Source organism: Amphibalanus amphitrite, unplaced genomic scaffold (assembly GCF_019059575.1).
Source record: "Amphibalanus amphitrite isolate SeventyFive unplaced genomic scaffold, NRLGWU_Aamphi_draft 001652F_arrow, whole genome shotgun sequence".
NCBI lineage: Eukaryota > Metazoa > Arthropoda > Thecostraca > Balanomorpha > Balanidae > Amphibalanus > Amphibalanus amphitrite.
The window spans coordinates 45,013-63,372 of record NW_024883145.1 but is presented as its reverse complement, the minus strand read 5'-3'; the positions used below and the strand labels follow the sequence as shown (position 1 = coordinate 63,372).

The 18,360-nt window shown below is 45.7% G+C and overlaps 2 protein-coding genes across 6 annotated transcripts in view; both read right to left on the bottom strand.

Moving 5' to 3' along the window:
- Window positions 1-313: 313 nt before the first annotated feature.
- The window catches only part of LOC122374399 (bifunctional methylenetetrahydrofolate dehydrogenase/cyclohydrolase, mitochondrial-like), a 29,799-nt gene continuing 11,752 nt past the window's right edge, over window positions 314-18,360 (bottom strand). For 3 of the 5 annotated variants that reach the window (XM_043353120.1, XM_043353121.1, XM_043353122.1), the window contains exons 8-11: window positions 16,719-16,811; window positions 16,150-16,257; window positions 15,533-15,655; window positions 13,241-15,128 (exon numbers count right to left, since the gene is read on the bottom strand). In XM_043353120.1, coding sequence (XP_043209055.1) covers window positions 15,010-15,128; window positions 15,533-15,655; window positions 16,150-16,257; window positions 16,719-16,811 — 443 coding nt within the window. In that variant the 3' untranslated portion in view covers window positions 13,241-15,009. Of the gene's footprint in view, window positions 785-13,240; window positions 15,129-15,532; window positions 15,656-16,149; window positions 16,258-16,718; window positions 16,812-18,360 lie in introns of those variants that run through there. The other 2 variants (XM_043353123.1, XM_043353124.1) reach the window with 1 other exon arrangement.
- LOC122374402 lies at window positions 5,340-7,481 on the bottom strand. Its single transcript, XM_043353133.1, has 2 exons — window positions 6,662-7,481; window positions 5,340-6,388 (listed from the first exon to the last, which is right to left on the bottom strand). Exons 1-2 carry the CDS (start codon window positions 7,022-7,024, stop codon window positions 6,149-6,151), a joined length of 603 nt encoding a protein of 200 aa, XP_043209068.1. The 5' UTR covers window positions 7,025-7,481; the 3' UTR covers window positions 5,340-6,148.

The window sequence follows — 18,360 nt, the reverse complement described above, 5'->3', positions numbered from 1 at the left end:
ATGCACTGGCGGATCCAGCTGCAGAGTTTTGGGAGGGGCAAATTAACGATAACAGTATCGTGGTTCTTTCCATGCACTGTCTATAGGCGTAATGTTACAGTTTTGCCGTTTGGGAGGGACAATTGCCCTTTTTGCCCTCCCCTGGACCCGCCACTGGTCACATGTTGTCATTACCTGTAAGCAGTGCAATTTCCACCCTGGGCGTAGATGAATCCAGGAAATAAGGCAAGGCTCGGCCATCAACGCACATGATAAAAGCGTGCATGGCGTCTAATTGTAGTGAAAAGTAATAGTCCACTTCTGTTTCTTCTTCTTTCAGGTAAGTGTTCACGTGCCTGTTCAGCCTATAAGTGGTAGTGTGAGCATTGAGCAGGCAGTGAACAGTACATTTTACACGTTTAGCGCCATCCCCGACCACCATTCCAAGACTACCATTTAAATGGAATGCAAACGACTAAAACATTTGTCTTGTTATGAACAGCCGACGCCATTAGCACTGCGTGTATTTCGCAAGCCAAGTCCGTCTAGACGCTAGTGTAACCGACCACAGCCGACGGCGAATCCATTCGAGACACAAGTGGCAGTGCTAAACGAGGCACCAGACTGGTTACTTTGTTGAGCCCAGCCGTGACCCTCTACCGTGTCTGGATATCAGTTTCACACCAATCCCCCTGACTTTCAGACTATGAAAAAGTTTCGCCCTTGGAGTCCGGTGTTGACATGTCTGGGTGTCACGCCAACGGCATTGAAGTGGTCGATGATTGGCGGGGGTCGTCGACCTGACCTGGCGTCCGATAAGAGAAAGACAGTTATATAAAGGCACCTTATATAAATATACCTTGACAGACTGACATCTCCTTTTAGACTGAAGCACATTTAACGAGCTTTGATCTAGATAATAAATGTTTCATAGACTGTAGACATCATTTGAGCATGAACGCCTTGGTAGCGGCAACATACCGCATTATTCACTTTTCAGTTTTTTTTTCTTGCAACTAACCCGAACCAAGTACCTACTGTGATTTCATTTATATGCGATGCTTCATAGTTTTCATAATGACGGACGAAAAAAGAAAAAGCGGGTGTGTATACTGTACATATATGACATAGCCCATACTATGAGTATGCATCAACCAACCCCTCCCCTTCCCCTTAAAAAAAACACAGGGGAAAGTACGCTACCCTGTGCAACACCTGTGTTACGGTCGGCGGCGGGTCCGGCCCGTGACAGCTAGCAAGGGGGCAATGTGACGCCACTGGCTGCTCCCATCTGACAGCTCGGCCACCGATATGTCAGCGCGGACACGGCTGCGCGTGGGTGGGTCACGTGGGGCCCCCCGGCTCGTGTGTGAGGCACCAGGTCAGTCCCCCGGTGGTAGTTACTCATTCGTTACTCATCACTTAAGTGCATCTGGATTTTGAGAGCAATATGTACAGTGTACATGTTTGCATAAGCTAGTCTTCTATTGAATTTAAATACATAATATTAGACTAACAAGAATGTTTTCGTTACTAAGTCAGCACGATTGCGCCAAAAAAAAAAAAAAATGATGCTGCAAAATGTATATAATATCAGCATTTTGTCACCTAGCATTTTCAGCTGATTCAAAAAGTCTTCCTAAAAACAGATATCCATCATGAACGCGTCCGAAGAATAAGAAGTTTTGGTTTTAGGCTATTTGCAAACACTGATGTGTATGCACCTAGATAAAAAAGCAAATGTTTATCACTGATTCAGTTCAGCCCATGTGATCGATTCACAGCCAACATTAGGATAGTGATTTCGACTCGACACGGCCAATAGCGTGTCTGAGTTCAGTTAGACCCTATCTCACGAGGTACAACAGATACCATCTTATATTGATGATGTGACACGTTCCACGCCATTCTGTCAGCTAGAACGGTAAATCCCCGTTCTGACTGCCGTGCGCTCGAAGGAGAAGGTGAATTCTGTAATTTGTATCCTTTTGTGCGTGATCACATTTCGAAAATAATGCCACAACAAACCCGATTGGCATCGCACAGCAGATATATTTTCGTTTATTCAGCATATTGTCACATTATACGGCCAGCGTTTGTTAAACCACTAATATCTATCTAAATCTATCTCTCTAAATCTCTCTACGACCAAATATCTCTAGCACAGTACACTAAAATGTTTGCAGCGACGCCAGGTGAGCAGAAGCTTTGATAGCTCTCGAGCTTCGATCGATTGCATTCTTCTTCCCTGTCGCCAGGAAACCAAAACAGTGGCACCAATTCCACTCCACCATACGCCACATTGCTGTGTTTGATGAATCTTGCAAAGCACCGTTTTGGAAAGTTCGCGAATGTCAACACAATTTCGTGGATCGGTATGACTCACGGCTGTTGTCTCCTGAATAACATATGTCCGTTAGCCGGCACGCAACTGCCTGCGACGTAGCTGATCGCGGCCGGCTCCCGTAGAGATTGAGGGATAGCAGGTCAATCGATATGCCTATTTACAGTGTGTGCTGCCGCAGAAGGTAAAGCTGAGTGATGCGCATTGCTCTCTTGAAAGAGAACGACATAATTATGACAAGGGGTTACCAGCATCCTATGAACCAACATCATTCTTGCAGTCTTTAGAATCCTAACAATATTGCCAATAACATTGGTCGAGCTTAGATAAAATGAATGGAAATAACATTTTTTACGATCGAAGCAATAGGTGCAGCTCCAACAACATGTAAACCACGCATATGTTTCATTCGCTTTCAATAAAGGTACGTCTTATTGCACATCGCTGGGAAATACCTAAGTATACCACGGCCAACATAACCATTATCGTTGACGCATTGGAAGGAACGCAATAAAAGATGCAGTGGTTTGACTGGCTAAGTATGGCTAAGTATGTATATGGCCAAAGCTTCTTGCGATGAGCACTTAGTAGTGGATTATTCATCCTCGTTAAGTCACGGATATATTTTTGGATATTTCTTAATGTCGAGAGAAGATAAGTTGTTTGGTGTTCTCGATTAAAGAATAAATCAAAGTCGGACATAGGCAGCTGACTCTAATATGTGTGAGGTGTGGATTCTGGATAGCAATAAGCGTTGCAAGTGAACATTTATTCCAGAGAATAAAGAAAAATAAATATTTAAATTTGCCTTAAAATGTTTCATATATTCGCGATTGTTTCCTACATCTTTCGCTACTCAAATATCTTGCTGGAGAAAAACGACAAAACCTAAGCCAAACCAAAACCTGTAAGGAAACAAAAAAGAACTAAAGGGCTAAAACAATTCAATGTTTCGTGAAAGCGGTATGGTTTCAGGCAAAGCATCCTTGTTTTAGGCAAAGTAAAACAAACCTTTCCCTGTCAATAAAAAGCAGCTTCCAAAAACACTTCAATTTGTTCTTTTCTGAGAACAGTGTTTCATCACCGGCGCGGTAAGCCGCTTTGGCGAATGATTCGGCACTCACGGCGGGCTGTCTAGAGAGTCCGATATCCGGGATCGGAAAAAACTACCCACGTCGAAAGGCACTTGGTAACGGAGCCCGTAAGCCACCAAAACAGTGAGGAACCCTCGCGATACCCATAGTGTTGAGCTTGCTTTTGATGGCTGGTGCTGTAGATGTATCTAAAATCTCACGAATTTTTTTAGGTGCGTTTTGATTTTAGGTTAGGGGCTGGCTTAACCGAAGTAGGTAGCTAAGAAAACGCCCTTCACATCTATGCATTTTTTCTGTTGTGCACTAACAAACCACCAGAAAAATCGCACCAGATATTCTAAGGACATAAAAATCCCTTGAACGTTTACACGGGATGGCAATTACCGTGGTGGTGTGATGGCACTCATTGTTCAATTCACACAGATTAAAATTGGGAAGAAGCGTTAAGTTGGGAAAGTCCGTGACATTCCCACACCGGCAAGTCACGTTTATAGATTCAAACAAGTTTTTGAGAAAACCACATGAGCCCGTCTACTATATTTTTGACGCCAGTATCGCAGCTGACGTCCGAACGTTAGCTTGGCGACGTTCGAACGTCAGTGAGTTTCGTGACGTCTGTACGTATTGATCGCCCACCATATCAGCAGCAGACTGGCCCGACATACCGGGACAGAAGTGCGCCTTTGACCTATGTGGAATGTCCGATGACCCCGGGCCAGCAATTGACTTGGACAGTCCCCGTGGAATACTGGTTCGAGCCGGAATATTGGATTTGAAACAGCGATTCACCTTCCAGGAATTCGGGTGGTAGGTAGGTAAGTCAAACCCGCCTAAAATTGAATGATCATTCCTGAATCACCAGATGAGATATCTGTGCACGCAGATAGATTTGTTTGAAAATAATATCATCCATTAGGTGCAATATCATCAAGTTTTAAGCTTTAGTCCACAAGTTAATTAACTGTGTCTTAGGTACATTTTTGTCCAAACGACTCTCCCTATGGGTAGGTATCTACAAAAATGAAGTTTGTTTTACATAATCTTTTGCGAATCGAATGACTTAAAATAAATCAGAAACGAGCATGGCAAGGACCCGAAGCACTGGATAAAGTTGTACTTCATATTTTTGACAGCTTTGGTGATGAGCTTTGATGGTTATAACCACTAGTTGCTAGACTAGCTGCGCGAAAACCGCTTTGTTTCATTCGCGATCAGCACACTTATTTCAGTCTTACGTAATTCTTTTTGTGTACAGTGTGCGGCGCACTTTCTTGAGTGCATTGATTGAGCACAACAGCTCCTAAGACTACATTTAAGCTTATCATTTCACCGAATTACACTGATCTCCGTAAAGTTGTTGTTATTGTATCTGCACATTCTTGTTTTATTACATTTGTTTCGCACCGCCGATGCCATTGTCGTTGTCCGTATTCCCGTTCCCGTGGTGGCACTGACATGCCTTTGTGTCGTGCGCGATACCCCCCCCCCCCCCCCCGTCTAGAGGGGCTGATCGAAAGGTGATGGAGGCCGCGCGTGCTGCCGCGGGGTCACTTATTTACCGGGCCGTGCATTAATGATGGTGAGACGGTCGACCGGCATCACTCCTGTGCCAAACAGACTGACCGCCCGTGACGGAAAGACGGTGTACCATTAGGCACTATACTGGCTCCTACACTGTTTCTAGACTGTTATACAATTAGTTTTGAGGTAGTTCTTTCATTGTTTTTCAAGTGAGCTAAAACGGGTTCCACGCTGGTTAGGTATTTCGTGCACAGTTTCTCAACTGGTTTACATTTCTACTACCTCGGCTTGATACTTTCTTGACTAATGTCGGCAACTTGCAATGTATTTTTTTACGCATTTTGTGCGGAATCAAGTTCTAAAAAAATCATGAGCCGATGGTGCTTGACCCCATCTCAGACTATTTCAGCACTCGTTTATTCATCAAAGTATTCGTTACACCTCACTCTTATTTGGTATCTTGACTATAATCCTCAATTCTCTTGAACCGTCCACGGCAAACCTATGGGCCGAGCTTACAAAAGTCACGAATAAGACAAGATAGCGACAGAGCTGATTGTTTAATCACTTTATGTACAATCCACATAACACACCAGGAGTCGCAGCGGTGTCATTTTCACAGGGCCCTCTCCACACCAGAGGAATACAGATGCATACTCGGACAAAGAGCAGGCATGTCGCGGCCGTCAGTATCGCAATCACACTTAACGGCACTCAGGCTTTGCAAATTTAACACGAAAGGTAAATACAGATCGTATGGAAAGTGCATATAAACAGAAGCAAAGATTGATTAACACTGAAGTTGTGATAGCATGAGCGTTCTCCGTCTTGAGAACATCGACAACAGTTTTCACTCTTCAGGCTACACACAATTACGTAATAACGAAATACATGTTACTTTTTGCCGTTTTGTGGTTTGAAGATCGTCACCATACCAGTGACGTCACTACCATTTCATTGACGTCACAGCACAACTCTCAGAAGCACAAAGTTATCAACAGTCAGCGATTGTCACCATTATTCTGACATCTTGAAGTCGTTGCTATTCGCCCTCTTCACACGTATGCGATGTCTTGGAGCATTCACCACCTTCGAGTGATGTCATATCACAGTCCAGATGATAGCACGTCACTTCGACAGGATTTTGTCGAGGACATCTCATCTGCCAGCGTCAAGCTTAAGAATTGGGCCGAAAGGAAACATGACAACATTAGACCGTTTCCATGGCCTGAAGGTTGACTTTCGCCTGCGCCAGCAGCTTCTGAGTCTCCTGACGGTTCATGCGCTGCACGGGAGTTTGTTTCCCCGAACTGCCGATAGGTGGCAGTGTAACGCCCGCTGAGGCCGCCGACGGACTCTCGTCACCAGTTGACGTCATTAGACCGCGCGCGCGAATTGAACGCCAGCCGCCGCCGTCGCTACGAACGCTGCAGTCCAGCAGGTCAGTGACCTGTTGAAAAGATGCAAATTTTGTTAGATACAGCATAGCAACTTTTTTGAAAGCATATATTATTTGATTTCGAACATCGATAAGTAAATATAAATATTGTGAATAGCTGAACACACAAAGACATTTATTGCTTTCTTAGAAACAGCAAACAAAGAAGCATAGTCATGCAAGAAAACTAAGAGCAAAAATAGGTATTCCTATTATTTCTTAATGGTTAACAGCTTAATAGAATAATAGCATTCTGAAGCCCATTTACCCCTCGTCAGTCCTCACCTGATCAAAGTCGTCTTCCTCCTGCTGTCCGGTCGGCCGCGGCTCAGACCTGGACCTGCTTCCCCGTCTGGTTGGACTTCCAGCACGTCCACGAACTGACGTGTCCAGCTGCGGCAGGCTGGGTCTCGCCGGGGTCGGCGGTCTCTGCCGGCCGCACTCCGCATCCGCTCGAATCAACCGCTGCAGATCGCGCCGCGCCGCCATATTGGATCGGGTAATGGGTGGCATAGAGCGCCGCTCAGCGGCAACATCAGGAACTTCAACTGCTGTCTGTCGCCGATAGGCGTGCGTCAGAGTGCTGGGATCGAAATCCAGCGGAGCTGCGCGAGGGGCTCCGTCTTGTGGAGACGTCTCCACCGCCATTGTGGCCGTGATGACGTCACAGGTGCTAGCCCCCGTGACGTCACCACGTGGAGGATGGGCTGCCAACGCCGTGGTGGTTACGAGAACGGCCGGCGCGAGCCGCAGCTGGCCGGCAGGAAACCAGAACTCGTCCAAACTCGACTGCCGAAGCCGATGGCGAAATTCCTGGTAGCACGCCACTTTTCCAATTAGAAGTCAGCCTCTTGCACTCAAAACGGCCATCGAAGCCAATGTCACTAGCTCTAGCGCCCTCACCGTGCCACGATAGTCCGAGAATCAATATCTAGAAAGTAAAAGTACAGCGTGTACCTTTTCACGTGCGGTCCTTCGCGAAGCCACCAACCGACTGGCGACCGGCCGTCGGCTATCGCCTGGACCGACGGGACCGACGAAATCGACGATCAGAGGCGCGCTCAGCGACCGGCACCTGGGAGGTTCGGCGGTCACAATGGCAGAGGCGGAGCCAGGAAGGGAGGTGCGCCGCCAGGCTTCGGCTCTGTTCAAAGTCTACGTTCAACTGATCAGCAGTAGACTCTGGAATTGATGATGGGATTATCCAATTATAAGGTAGATAGGTACCTATAAGGTCGAATGTTGTTGAACTCTGAACTGAAGCCATCGGTTCTAAGCTAAACGCTCATTCCTTTCGTCGAAGCATCTTGAAAAATGGGCACATGAGGGCACCTATGTTGGGTGCCGTCGCGTTTCTTTCCAAACACGCCGATGGATTTTTTAGAAAGTTATTTTGAGTGTTGATCTTAGACCAAAGTCACATTGAATCCGGTTCCGCCTGGTTAGGTTTTCTTATCTAGCCAACTCAACTTTACCGTGAGTAATGACCTGAGTGACGCCACATATATGACGCAATTTTTGTCGGCCAAGAGTAAGGAAACCTATGCAAACAAGCCAATACACCCACTGCTTGCATTCGGCGGCACCTGAAGGGCGTCATGCCTCCACTACCTGATAGCCTCCCCTCCCCTCCTACAGCGCCTCCCCTTCCCCCATGCCCCTCCCCTTTCCCACAATACCGTCACCGGTCGATCCAAGTGAGGAATGTCGCGTCTGGCTGCATACCTGGCCACGGTAATCGATCGACACACTTGGCTACACAGAGTCATAGGCGGATCCAGACCAATAATGAACCTCCTGTATTCTTTTAGCTTTAGGCACGCGGCAATGATGGTTAGAGGCAGGCAGACATGGACAGAATCGGAATTGCTACTATAGGCGTCAGGTGTCCAAATCAATTACAGCCAGAGGGATAGCGAGCCATGAAGCAACGTCCAATGACAAACTGCAAGTCGTGAACACTGAACAAGATAGATGCTTGAAACCAGAGCAGCAGCAATCGATAGGCGACGGTAGGTAAGTCGATAGGTAGCAGTATATTCCGATGTTTCTTTAAATGGAACGGTATATCGGTACTCGGATTGTCATATGCATGCATTCAGCTATGGTTAAGTCACACAGTCAGAAGGCAGTAGTTAGTAGTTTATACCAGCATACACCGGGAAGGCGTACCAATATACCAGAACCTCCAAGGGCGTGCGCAGGCCCCAGAAGGCATGACTTCCATCAATCTCCTCCTAGAGATGGTTAACGCAGGCTTCTGATGACTGTAAATTGATGGCAGTAACGAAAGGTGCAAGGAACATATAGGCTAGCAATGAAATATACAAAGCTTGAGACAGAAGTACCTACCACACAAATGCGAAAGCTCGAGCGAGGTCAGGTTACCAGACATCACTGCAACTTGCATAGGATGTGCAAGTTGCTGCATAGGATGTGCAGGCAACAGTGAAATGCTGTGCACATAAAAAACAGTATGGGTTCCCACATACCTTGGTACTGGAAAAAAGGCGATGTTCCCAGCAATTTTTCCGTAATAAACACAAATAAACTTAAAAAAGATGAATTAGCATGAAGAAGCGTTCTTGCATTTTTATCAAATGGTAACGTAGTTGGGCAAAAATGCATTAAGTACCTACATAGTTTGGCCTACGAGTCATAACTCCGATCCCTACTAATTATATCGTCCTCTTGCGAGGGTCATAGCTATTGCCAAATGTATCGGAACTTCATGTTTGCATGCTGGCACTTCCTTCTTCATGTTTTCTCTTTGAATTGAGAGTTTCATGGCAATTGATTTACACAAATTCATAATAAAGCGTGCTAAAAAAAAAACTTCTTATTTCGGTCATCAGATTCTAACATCACGCAAGTTCAACAAAGGGTGGCATAACAACACACACCCTCCACCGTTTTGCATTACCTATCATAACTCGCGTAATGTGCTCCACGACATGCGTGCCGAAATTCAGGCGACGTGAACCAGGTGCCGCCATGGTACCGAACACAGAGCTGGCACAAACGTCGCCCCAAGTGGCCCTAACTCACCCGTACCGTCGTTCCTAGCTCATCCGTGCCGTCGTTAACAAACGAGCGACCGGCGGACCAGGCTGCCTCCATCGGTTGTGCGCAGGTATAAAGCAGCGCCCCTCGAACGTGGTTCACCTTAGCGAGCTGGCGCTGGTGAGAGGTCGACAACATAAGGCGTCGAAACAAGTCACTCGCGTATCGCTCTCCCTCAAGAAAGTGACAGAGAGAGATTCCATACTGGTTATCTACAATCATCACTTGGGGTTGAGCTGATCGCATTTGCGATGGCGAGACCAGCCAAGGCGATGATGACGAGGTCGATTCTGGTTCTGTTGTTGCTGATGACTGAAAGCCTACTTGGCGTTGCAGTAGATATGAGGGGCTATGGAGAGCGACGCCAGCATCATCACATGTTGGGTGAGCCTGTCCTTCACAGCCTACACGTGAGTAGCGTGACACAATGTCTGGCCGCGTGTGGACGAAACGATCCCCCTTGCAAGGCCCTTCAATACAGCCGTGATCCTGCAGGTCAGGTGTTGTGTCAGCTGTTTGAACAAGGCGTCTGTTCTGCCGCTGCCACGAACGTCAGCAGAAGTCTGGTGGAGGATACCGGAATACACTACATGGACGTGTATCCTAGCGTCGAGGTCGTAGAAGAGAAGTCAAGCCCGATCTGGCACGACTCCAGCTGCTCCGAGCGTGGATACTGCACGACCAGTTGTATGGCTTCAAGTGAAGGCGACTTCTGTGCGTCTGACGCGGCTTGTGCTTCGCTCATCGCCATTGACAGCACCATAGCTTGCGTGCGCAATAAATGCGTCCGAGATGTAGACTGGGAGGTAACTCCTTCTCTACGTCTGCCCACCTGGCAAGAATGGGCCGTTGACACTACCGGTAAGCACTGGAAGAAGCTTCATCCCGGCACTTGCCACCTCGACTTCGAAACCAAGCTGAACGAGACACATCCCGGAGCCGTGCGACTGGTTCTGGCCACCTCGGATGCCCCGGACAGACAGGAAGTAGTGATCGACATCGGTGTGGATAACAACACCAGGACGGAGGTGTTGTCCGACGGCCAGACGATCAGCGTCCGAACCCCCAATATCCTGAAGACATCCTACAGCCGCTACCATTTGGACTGGTGCACCGGAACGCTGACTTTCGGCACCACTGACTGCCCGTCGCTTGCTAGCGTTGACATCACGATAGGGCCGTTCACCTTCGTCGATATTCAGCCTCAGGGTGAGAGTCTCCTGACAATGATTAAGTTCCATTCCGGCTTAGCCGACTCGTGGTTGTTCTCTACGGAAGGTGTGTCTCATGACGCGCAGTTTCGTCTTGCGGCTGACCAGTATATGTTTATCAGGAAGACCTTTTCATCGTCAGAGAACATCCGCCTCCTGTGCCGCGCAGAAGTCGCCTGTGTGTTCCGTCTGAGGCCCCGTGTCGAGTTTGTTCGTGACATCTCCGTGGCCGTGGATAACGAAAACATCACCGTCTGCGTCCTGACACCCGCCGGGGCCTCGGGCTGCCAGATTAGGAAGCACAACTTCAGGCACGCCAACCAATCCATTCCGTTCTCGATAAATCGCGAGTTTGTGTATCTGGCATCGACGTTCTGGACAGCAGGATTGCTCGTTGATACGTCTCCATTCGTCCGCGTCACTTTTTCCGAAGGCACTGTGCCTATAGAGGACAAAACCATTCTGTTCGGCGTTGGAGGACCTGGCGAGACGACACTCAAACTCGACACGTCTCAAGGATGCCTGTTCTGTTTGTGGGAAACAAGTACGTGGCCGACCGAAATGACAGGGTATAGTAACATGGCGGGTCTGTTGCCAGAGCCGTAACATCACCCAGTGGCACAGCCGATCTTAGCTGATGCTTCCCAAAAGGGTCGGAAAAGCCAGGCTGGCGAAACTGAATATAAAGTAGCATATTGTGCTGAATCTGATGAAGTATTATTATAAATAAGATCACTTACCTATGTTTTAATGACTATGTCAACGGAAGATTCTCCGCCCAATGGTGACGCATGGCTGCTACGGGACATTTTTGCGTGGCTTTTTGCATTGCCCGAGTCGTCGCGTAAAAACTGCAGAGAAAGCCGTTACAAGGGTGTTCAATGTTCACGGGGTGGCAATAATATAACTTTCTGTTTGTGTGGTGTGCTGTGTGTGCCTACTGTCAATAATGATATTCCAGTGTAGTTTGTTTGCTAATTGGGGCTTTAGAGCGCGCCTATACCCAATCCTCCCCAGGGCGGCGTGGCAAGGGGCGTTATGCATCATTTGACGGTACGAGGGGTTTGTCGGTAAGTTTGGCTCTGACTATCAAGCTAGAGCTTCCCAGCAAAACAAACAAACAAACAAACAAACAAACAAACAAACAAACAAACAAACAAACAAACAAACAAACAAACAAACAAACAAACAAACAAACAAACAAACAAACAAACAAACAAATGCTGATCTGCAGAAGAATGGCTGAAGGTAAGGTTACTGCCTAATGGCCGACTACTAAGGTTTTGGTCCAATCGTCTGGCGGCAGCTACAGTTTGGGGGAAAATTTGATCAAACTTTATTCACCATCTTTATTAAACTTTATTTACTTGATTTAGCGAGTGCGAAAAGATGGGTGCCAAGGATAGAATCTGTGACGAATAAATGAAAACCCAGATAATGTCTGAAAGGGAGGCAAAATGGCCTTGATGCTAGCGGGTCCGATATCTGAGATCGATGGAGAAGCATGCGCGAATATACTCGTACATATTTGAAATGACAATTTAGTCATTTATAAATCTTTTGATTCGTTTGAGAGATTGGTCAAATTGAATATGCTGATATCTATCATGGTTATTTTCAAGACGCTTAATTAATGAAAGCCATGAAAAGTCATTGATAAACAAAGCGCTTGATGGTTACAAAATAATCACAAATGCTTCCAGGCTGCGATGGGTAGGCATTTCATCACACCCACTAGCGCATTGAGCCTGCATCGCTTGCTGCATGGTTTATCGGAACAGATCTACACAAATACGATGGGGAATGACCATTCAAATCGTATAGCCCAAAGCGACGGCGACGTCAGGCCCTTGGCAGTGCCATCTAATATATCAATGCCGTCGTTATACAGCTAGTGTGACAACTTGATGATGTCTACCTGCTAGCGAGTTACGAGACTCACGACAAGGGCTGATATTGCGAATGTCCAAACCTGGAACAGATATGCGCTGTGGAGAAGGCCACCGATCTGTATTCTCGATAAAGTCAAATACCAAATAAATTCGTTTCAACACGTCTAACCGGGAACCCAATCATTTCTTTCTCCACCAAAACAATCCAAACACTAATCATAGGATGTGAAGCGTCTGAAAACAATCATGTATACGTGATCAAAACGGTGCTGCCTGTGCTGAAAGGTAGTAAGAACAGGCACGGAACGCTGCGTAATGCAATTTAATACGTGCTCAATTGCGGATCACGGATGGCTCCAGCTGCCGCTTCGGCATATTGATATAGGCACAAGTGAAATAGGCGTTCGTGTTCAGCTTGTGCAAAAAAAAGGCGCCTGTAAAAAGGAAGGAAAATATAAGCAAATATGAAAAATCTGAGTAACATCAAATGTAATTTCACATTATTCAACGTGAATTATGTTTATGATGAGTGTTTGTGTTATTTCTGTTTGCTACGCGAAATATGGGCGTGTCTTATTTCTGAGCCATGCACCGAGAAAATAAAGCTACACCCAAATATTAGCAGTCAAGCTCAGTTCTGTATGTTCTTCAAACAGAAAACAAACATGTAGACCGCAGTAAAAAAAAAGTACAAAGGATTATTTTGCCACATATATTTCAGCAATGGTCAAGGGGGTTCCACGCATCATCACTTGGGGTAACCCGTATAGGTAGGCATGGAAGACCAGGCTGCTAAAAAGAACACACAACATTACATACAGCATGGCCTGAAAAGGTGTTTCAGATAATCACATGTCACTCACTTTCTAGCTGCACTTTGTTTATGCATCAATAGAAAATTGTGTTCCATGCTCCATTACATTTGTGTTTTAAACTCGACAACACAGGGCAGGGGGCACACACGTTGCATTACAATGTGTTTCTGCTGGTCAGCAAACGGGAAAATTGAGGTGCAAAATGGGTTACCCTCAGATGAATACACAAGCAAGTGAACATATACAAACAGGCATCCCCAATGAGGGGATTTACCGTGATACAGTATGAAGGGTGCACCTCTAGGTTAGCATTGGTCACATTGTGTTACCAGTTGGTAATCATATCAACACAAATACCACATCCCAAACATCGAGTGCCGCCACAAACCCAACCAAACACACCTGTTTGTCCACCGTCACCCCATCTTCCAGTTAAATGGTTACATATATCACAAAACTTTACCAGACACCAACGCCACCCGCGCAAGCGCGGTAGGCAGCAGGACCCATATCCCACCCCAACCTCAGGAGATTCTTTCACCGATAATATGAGATAACCACTTGGAGTGTACCCAGGCTCCAAGCTTCTCAGCCTGAGAAGAACCCCGGGTTCGTACAAGCTCAATTGTAAGGTCCTCGCCATGGAAGGTTTTTGATTCTGCACCAGAATCGCTCAAAACAATATCAAAACATCCAAACTCAAGGAATTGATATCACACAATATCGCATATTGTGACTCGTGGGTTAAAAAAGAGACGTTTTATCGAATAAAATCACAGGAAAACAATCAACATCTAGCATTGAGCACAAAAAACTGCATCCTCAAACCATGTCCTTCGGAGATGACAGCTGCCACACAAACCGCAAAGCACATCTTAAAAGTTATGAGACACAAAACAGAAGTTGTTCGAAAAAAAAAAATTGGCAGTCATACCATTGCCTACAACACAAAACATGTTCGAGTCTTTGGTAACGGTTGATACCGATAGACACAACCTGTGTTAGTGAGGGTTACACTGTGGTTTTTAGAAGTGGAGTGCAAAGTACGTCTATATCTGCATGTGTGGGCAAGAGTTACATAAATACACACTTCCATAGCGTATACAAATTTGTAGCACAATGTCTTAAGCTCATTTCATTTCATCATTTCATTAGCAAAGGGATGGAAAATAATTCAGCGGGTATCGTTCGTTAACGGCGCAAACTGATGAAGTTCAAAGCCATGCAGTAGGTACGACATTTTAAGTAGTTCAGTTTCACCAGCTATTTTGAGAACCATCAAATGGCTTGACGGTTTGACGGCGAATAAACAATAAACATAGTGCTATCAATTGATTGCTAACACCGAGCCGACGACCAGCCAAAGAAGAATGTCCAATGATGCACACATCCAAAAAGCATCAACCAGAATATGATAATGAAATATTTATCCAAATGCGGAGGTCATATTGCATCTGCAATGGAAGTCATGTGTTGTTGAGAGTTATTGACTTGTGTCTTGCAACATGAGGAGGCGTTGTGGTTGATGTCTATGACATCCAAATGGCACTTTACCTCATCGTTTTGGATATATCCCCACTCCCCAAGAATTCCTTCAAAAATGTTTCTAAATGTTGAGCCTTTTCGTTGCTATAAACACCCACTCGCTACTGTTAAAACTCGTTGACTTCCTTCTTGTAGGCTCTGAGAGTGTTCTTCATGAGCATGGCTACAGTCATCGGACCCACACCACCGGGTACGGGTGTGATGTGACCTGCCACCTGGCGGACTCCTAGAGAAACACGGGAGGGGGCTTTCAGCGTCTGTGTGAGAGGGTTTTCTGGAATATGACAAGTTGAAGAGAAAACAACAAACTGGTATTAATTTCCACGAGGTAATGATTGGTCAACTTTTATGTTTGCCTCGTATAAACGCCAATGGAAGCAACCGATTGGAATGGCGATGCCGTCAAGACCTTCAATGGAATCGATTACTGAAGGTTGCCAAGACGACATTGTAATGAAAACACATCCACCAATAGAATATAACCATCACGAGAACAGTAGACTATTTGAAAATCATGACATCAAAAGACAGTATTGAGACATACCCGATAAAGAACGAGATAGGTATATACTCATGATAAAAATCATAGCGAAAAACCGGCTGTTCCCTAACTTTACGCGACGACCTTACCTTCAAAGTCCACATCTCCGACGATCTGGGGCTTGCCGTTCGGACCGACGATGCGGTTAATACCAACGTCGATAACGCAGCAGCCGGGTTTTACCATGTCGGCCGTGATCAGGTTAACGACTCCTGTTGGAAGGGAGCGAGGGAAGAGTTAGATAAACGCTAAGCAAGCATATGATCTATCAGACAAGACAATTTTGCTACATAACTAGAACTAGAGACTACTGTAAGATGAGCAAGAAGTGATTTGTCTCGATTTCCCAAATCAGCTCCGTTTTTTGGTACTTTCCCATGGTTTAGGTTGGTATTTGGTTTGACATCGGTTTCTCAGTTAAACTGACATCACTATAATCTAGCAAACCTAAGAAAGAATGGATTTTAAAGTACTGCGGCCGTTGCTGCGTGTGCATTTATATTGTGAGAGCATATTTTCTGTCGCAACTTTTTCACCTTTTTCACACAATAGGGCCTTGTTTCACACAAATTTCTCCGAACCATACATTTCAAGCAATTTCAAGTGATCAGAACACGTGCAAAGTGATTCAGGCGCTTTAACTCCGTTCTTTCTTAGGTTTGCCGTAGGTACTATAGTTTTGTAGACCTTCTCCAAGTTTTCCCACCTGCAGCAGTGACCACGATGTCTGCCGTTTGGACGAACCTCCTCAGCTGCTCCGGCGGGGTGTATCGGTGGCATAGCGTGGTCGTGGCGTCAAACGCGTTCGTATCACCTGTTGGGGGAGGTGGGTACTGGGTAGGTCAGTAATAGGTAGGAAAGAGTCAATACCCTGGCTGTTAGGAGGGGTTAGATTTCAATTAACTCAGACTTGACGATAACACGCCCGTAGGTTGTCCAGAACATAAAAGCGACAATTATACACAACAGACGCACATTAATGTGCGTCTGTAATAAACACTAATTAGTGTTTGACTCTAACTCTGCAATGATTTTCAAACTAAAGCCAGCTGAATGATATCAAGTGAGGGAATATCTTACATACACCAGTATTCGTAAAAAGTCTACCACTATCTTTCAACTAGGTGAGTCCGTCTTATATTCTCATACATTACGAGTATTTGCATATGGGTGATACGGCGTCCTGACGATCGATAAGCATAACAATGCGATAAATACACCAAAGTACACCATACTTGCTCTCACTCCCTTCCATCGAAGGATGCCACCTCTTACCTTCTCCGTCCGCATGTAGCAACATGGCGATTGGCATCCCGACATTCTTGGACCGTCCGCACACCACGGCGTTCTTGCCAAACGTCTCAACTCCTGTGAGACGATACACACACAGATCAGCTGTGGTTTTTAAAAGGTGGTATTCAGTTAGGCGTGCGAATGGTGATATGTCTACGATGATAAATACGCATCCTGAGTGGACATAATCATGCGCTTAGTTTCACGACTTTAAACTTTAGAGTTGCATGATGATACTAGGGTATATAGCTTTTTTAACAGTTAACTGCTTGTGGACGGTAGGAACGAAACTTATTGTAAGTTTGGCCATGATTTACATTCATGCCTCAAGTAGGTAATATTTGTCACTTTGCCAAGTAGCCACACAGGTCAAGGGCAAAATGAAGGGGTCAAATAGTCCAACAGGAGTCAAAGTCAACAGGAGCCGCAAAGGTAATCTAGGTTCCGGCTACGGGGTTATAAGTCTTATCCAGAGCTGTCATTCCTAGCGTCCTACTCAAGCAATGTCGTAAATTGGATCAAGCACCGAACAACTGCATGTGATTTATATGATCGTTAACAGAATACTACCGTCAATGAGAGGAAGATATGTGCGCACTCTGAACGGCAGTGATGGCCCCTATACACAACAAACGTCCCTTAGTCAAGGACTGAGTCGTGGCGACGTCAAACTGTATTGTTTAAGTGTGATTCATTGGATTATAAACGCAGAAAGCATCGCAATTATGCCGTCCATGCTTGGTACATAAGAACTCGATTCACTCACAAATGGCAATTACGGTTGAAATAATCCAAGCCAAACTCCAAAGGTACCCAATTTAAAGACTGGTAACAAAAATCCCACGATTATTGCATTGTGCTAGACGAAGAGTGGCTGTACATAGTTGAGGCATTAGTGTTCGTTCAGGTAAAAATTTTATTTTTGAGGAAAGGTACCCACCCGATTAGTAGCAGCTTATGTACAGCCCTCAGCAGACTGCGTGGTAGGTATTCTTATTTGGACAAAACCGATAATAACTCAAAGGCTATGTTATCAGTCGGTCGGAACTCATTGCACATAGATGCGCCATGCTCCACTCCTTCGATGAGGTCTATCACTAGATAAAGTATACGCCTTGTGCGGCAATAAAATGCAAAAGTGTGTTTTGGGGGCAAATATAAACTTATGGGTTTTGTTGCCAAACTGGATGGAAAATGAATACGATGATAATGCCAATCTAAGGTGCGGAGTCTCGCGCGTCTTGCTGTTACGATTTTCGAGTGCCCGAAAGCATAGTATTCGCGTTATTCTCGGTTTTGTCGAAAAAATAATACCTACGACGCAGTTTGCAGAGGGCTGTACATGGTTGGCAGGTCAGGTTCACTTGGACGCATAGCGAAGGACCATCTTTCACAGAAAATAACTGCACTGCTTGAATGAGTGGCGTGATTAAATTTATTCTTTAGCAGTACGAAAACGTTTCCCCCCCGCCTAAATTTATTCTTTAGCAGTACGAAAACGTTTCCCCCCCCCCGCCTCCCCCCCCACACACACAGGGGTACGAGCACGAAGGAATCGCAAATGCAAAAAAAAACATGACCACACGAATTGACATGAAATAGAGTGAAGCTACCAACCAAAAAA